The 4443-nt window shown below is 51.2% G+C and overlaps 1 protein-coding gene across 1 annotated transcript; it reads left to right on the top strand.

Annotated features, from left to right (window-relative positions):
• The first annotated feature begins 1026 nt into the window (after positions 1 to 1026).
• LOC117840300 (xyloglucan galactosyltransferase KATAMARI1 homolog) lies at positions 1027 to 3204 on the top strand. Its single transcript, XM_034720789.2, has one exon. It carries the CDS (start codon positions 1409 to 1411, stop codon positions 2798 to 2800), a length of 1392 nt encoding a protein of 463 aa, XP_034576680.1. The 5' UTR covers positions 1027 to 1408; the 3' UTR covers positions 2801 to 3204.
• The last annotated feature ends 1239 nt before the right edge of the window (positions 3205 to 4443 follow it).

Below are 4443 nucleotides of genomic sequence, written 5' to 3' on the forward strand. Positions count from 1 at the left end.
CGGGCCAGATGCAGCGTCGTGTGCCTACTCTAGAGCCGGGACCGCTCGGTCGCGCGCTCACCATAGCCACCGCCGCTCCGCCGCACCCCCACCCCAGCCATCGCTGCTCAGCCACGCGCTCGCCTCAGCTGCCCCAGTGTTGGCGCTGGACGCCCACTTCAAGTCAGAGCCAGGAGCGTGCCTCCAAGCCAAATAGCAGCAGCGTTGTGCCAAAGCACCGCTGGAGGTGATGCCCTGATGCAAGAAGAGAGGGATCGATGAGGTAGGAGTGTTATTTTCTATGTAATTTTCACCGACTTGAGTGGCGATGTCAAAGCATAGGGCTCTAGGGAGGAGGTGAAGCCGGGAAAAGCTAGTTTTTCTAGCTCACGCTATCTAGTTCATTTTCCCCATCGACTTTTGATCGGCTTTTATGCTGAAGCCGTTTTGGCTTTGGGCATTTGGCAGGGAGAGCCGATAAGCTGGAGCCAAAGCTGCTGCTGAAGCCGTGGCAAAGGGGGGCTTAATGAGCCACCGAATCGATGTTGAGTTCTTGGATGCTTAATAAATATGAAAGTTGGTTATAGCCGTGAGTATGTTGATTGGTTGAATAATTTTGAAGTAGTAGACATGGAGACATGTTCGTGAAATTTCCAAAGTTCCATATTTATATGTATAACTTATTGAAAATTTCCATGTTTTAACCACAACACTAAACAAAACAGCTGATAGCTGGCTGATGCTGTATTCCCATTTAGTTTTTTATAGTGCCTGAAGGAGACCATCGCTAAATGTCTTAGCTAACTTATTTAAAACTTTGCAAAATTGACGTTTCAGCATTGTCTACACCCAAAATTGACATTTCAGCATAGTCACTATGGATCCCCAAAGGCCAATATGGACCTCCGTAACTTTACTAGATCCGTAGTTTAATCTTGCCCTAGATTCGACAAATCTGATGAAAAAAAACTGCCCAATTGTCCTCGCGACGCATCTCATATCAAGAACCTGGCGGCCGTGGCCAGCAGAACCACGCATGACATTAACTCCCTGTCTCCGTAAACTCCTGCGTGTGCTCTTCTCGTTGACGTCCATGGCAGTCGAATTGGCTTTGGAACACTCGCACGCACGTGGATTCGACACTGGGAAGTGGGAACGAACACTCCTGTTTGCTTCTCCAGACAGCCAGCCAGTCTAGGTACAATAAAACCCTTCGTAATCTACTCCATTGGGTAATCGATCGGAGATAGATTCGCTCGAGATCCCCGTCGTTTCCATGTCAGTGGCAGTGAGCAGCTAGCCGACCACCACCACTAGCAGCGGCGCTTCGCCCAACGCCAGCGCTCGGCTTATCACGCGCGCCTTCTAGTTCGAGATCGTCACTCTCCGAGCCGGGGACCGGCACCGCAGCCAACCCGCACCAGCAGCAATGAACAAATCCAGCGCCGTTTCCCGCCCTTGCTTCTTCCTCGTCGCCGCCGCGGCGCTTTGGGTCTTGACGCTCTACCTGCGCCTCCTCGCCCTGATGAGCGTGCCCGGCGCGTTCACGGGGCGCGCCGCGTCACCGCCCGTCCCGGTCGACGGGAATGGCAGCGGCACCGGCGGCGACCCCTGCGGCGGCCGGTACGTCTACGTCCACGACCTGCCCCCGCGGTTCAACGCCGACATCCTCCGCGGCTGCGCCGCGGCCAACGACCGGTGGGCCGACATGTGCGAGGACATGGGCAACGCCGGCCTCGGGAGGCCGCTCTCCGGCGGCGCGCTCACGGGCGCGACCGGGTGGTACGCCACGCACCAGTTCGCGCTGGACGCCATCTTCCACGGCCGGATGCGCCAGTACGGGTGCATCACCAACGACTCCTCCGCGGCGGCGGCCGTGTTCGTCCCGTTCTACGCCGGCTTCGAGTTCGCCCGGCACGTCTGGGGGTACGACAACGCGGCGCGGGACGCCGCCGCGCTGGACCTGGTGCGATGGCTCGTGCGGCGGCCCGAGTGGGGGAGGGCCGGCGGCCGCGACCACTTCCTGGTAGCGGGGCGGACGGGGTGGGACTTCCGGCGCGACGCCTACCCCAACGCCACCTGGGGCACCAACCTCTTCCTGCTCCCGGCCGTCAAGAACATGACGTTCCTTGTCGTCGAGACGGCTACCATGGGCTGGGGCAACGACCTGGCCGTGCCTTACCCCACCTACTTCCACCCGCGCACGGACTCCGACGTCGTGAGCTGGCAGCACAGGATCCGGAGCGCCGATCGCTGGTGGCTCATGTCCTTCGTGGGCGCGGCGCGGCCGGACGACCCCAAGTCGATCCGGTCGCAGGTCATGGACCAGTGCCGCGCGTCGCCGGCGTGCCGGCAGCTGGGGTGCACCTCCGGGACGGCGCAGTGCCACTACCCGGGCGACATCATGGTGCTGTTCCAGAGCTCCACCTTCTGCCTCCAGCCGCCGGGGGACTCGGCGTCGCGGCGGTCGACGTTCGACGCAATGGTCGCCGGCTGCATCCCGGTGTTCTTCCAGCCGCGGTCGGCGTACCTGCAGTACAGGTGGCACCTGCCCAAGGACCACGCCACGTACTCGGTGTTCATACCGGCGGAGAGCGTGCGGTCGGGAAACGTGAGCGTCGAGGCGGAGCTGAGGAAGATACCGCCGGCGGCGATAGAGAAGATGAGGGAGGAGGTCATCAAGCTCGTGCCAAGGCTGGTGTACGCCGACCCGAGGTACAAGCTCGACACAGTCAAGGACGCGTACGACGTCGCCATGGATGGCGTCTTGGAGAGAGTGGCGGAGCCCGCGAAGAGGCAAATAGGGTCCTACTGGCGGTGAAACAGCGGTGGACCTAAGATTTTAATCTTACTCCAAAGTAAAACGTCTAGTATATTTCTAGGAGAAATACTATAGGTATATGCTTGTTGGAAAATCAACCCGCATAGCGACTGATCTACCAAGGCGTGTTGAATCAATGAATCATGCATGCTCTAGCTTCTCAAACAAGCTCGCCGTCGTCTTTGGTGAAGAGATAAAATAGAACACGTACCAGTCAAGCCTAAGCCTAAGCCTAAGCCGCCTATCGTATTAGGGGGGGCCCTTTACTTATTTTTAGCACGTGTCACATCGAATGTTTAGATACTAATTAGGAGTATTAAACGTAGACTATTTACAAAACCCATTACACAGATGGAGGCTAAACGGTGAGACAAATCTATTAAGCCTAATTAATCCATCATTAGCAAATGTTTACTGTAGCAACACATTGTCAAATCATGGACTAATTAGGTTTAATAGATTCGTCTCACCATTTAGCCTCCACTTATGTAATGGGTTTTGTAAATAGTCTACGTTTAATACTCCTAATTAGTATCTAAACATTCGATGTGACGGGTGCTAAAAATAAGCAAGAATAACCAAACCAGGCCTCAAGCCAATCAAACTCGTCAATCTAGTTGGAATGCTAAAATCTAGTTGGAATGCTAAAAGTCGCGAGTGCACAGAAAGCTACGAAAGAAAAGAATTGTGTGGAAATTTAAAGGTAAATAAGGTAATGGACATCAAAGATACTCTCTCCGTACCAAATTATAGGTCGTTTTTACTTTTTTAGATTTATAGTTTTTTATATGCATCTAGATACATGATATATCCTGTGTCTAGATTCATAACAAAATCCATGAACTTAAAAAAGGTAAAAACAACCTATAATTTGAAACGGAGGAAATATTTTTTTAAAGTCAATTTTTTTGTGCCACAAAAATTAACATCATTTCCCTCAGTGCCATAGATTTTCGTGAAGTTCGTTCAGTGCCATGACATCTAAATTTTATTGCCTCAGTGCCATAACTGTTAGGGAGTTGATAAACTGCTGTTAAATTGCTAAGAAAAAGACCTATTTGCCCCTCCAACTCAATGACGTATATTTTGGTTCTATGCCATTCACTGCCATAACTGATAAAGATGCCACTTAGATAAATTTTACAACAACGCTTAGTGGCACAAATGACATAATAGTTTATAATAAAACCAATTTCACATGTAAACATAAAGTGAGATGCATTGGTGTGGCACAAATGACATAATAGTTTATCATCAGATAGCATTCACGTAACATAGCTTAGGTCAAATGATTATCAAGTTTCTCATCAGACATGATACATGAGTTTCATGTTTCTCATCGTACAGATAACATGAGTTTCAAGTTTCTCATCATATACATCATGCAAATCTCATCACATGTACCAAGAAAAATAAGTGACAAGGCATGAAATTCATTCTAGAATTCTCCTTTTTCTTCTAATGCTCATTGCATGGCTCTTAGGAGTCTTGGTTCTAGTGCACATGGCAGGGCTTTGAGGTGGCACCAAATCTTGCTTCTTCTTTGCGTTGCCAGTAGCCTTTGCCCATTTTTTTTGCCTTTGATTGCATTTTTGCTTTCCCTCCTGTCTTTCTCTTCTCTTTAAGCTTGATTGGTGGTGCTG

This window comes from Setaria viridis, chromosome 9 (genome assembly GCF_005286985.2).
Source record: "Setaria viridis chromosome 9, Setaria_viridis_v4.0, whole genome shotgun sequence".
Classification (NCBI taxonomy): domain Eukaryota; kingdom Viridiplantae; phylum Streptophyta; class Magnoliopsida; order Poales; family Poaceae; genus Setaria; species Setaria viridis.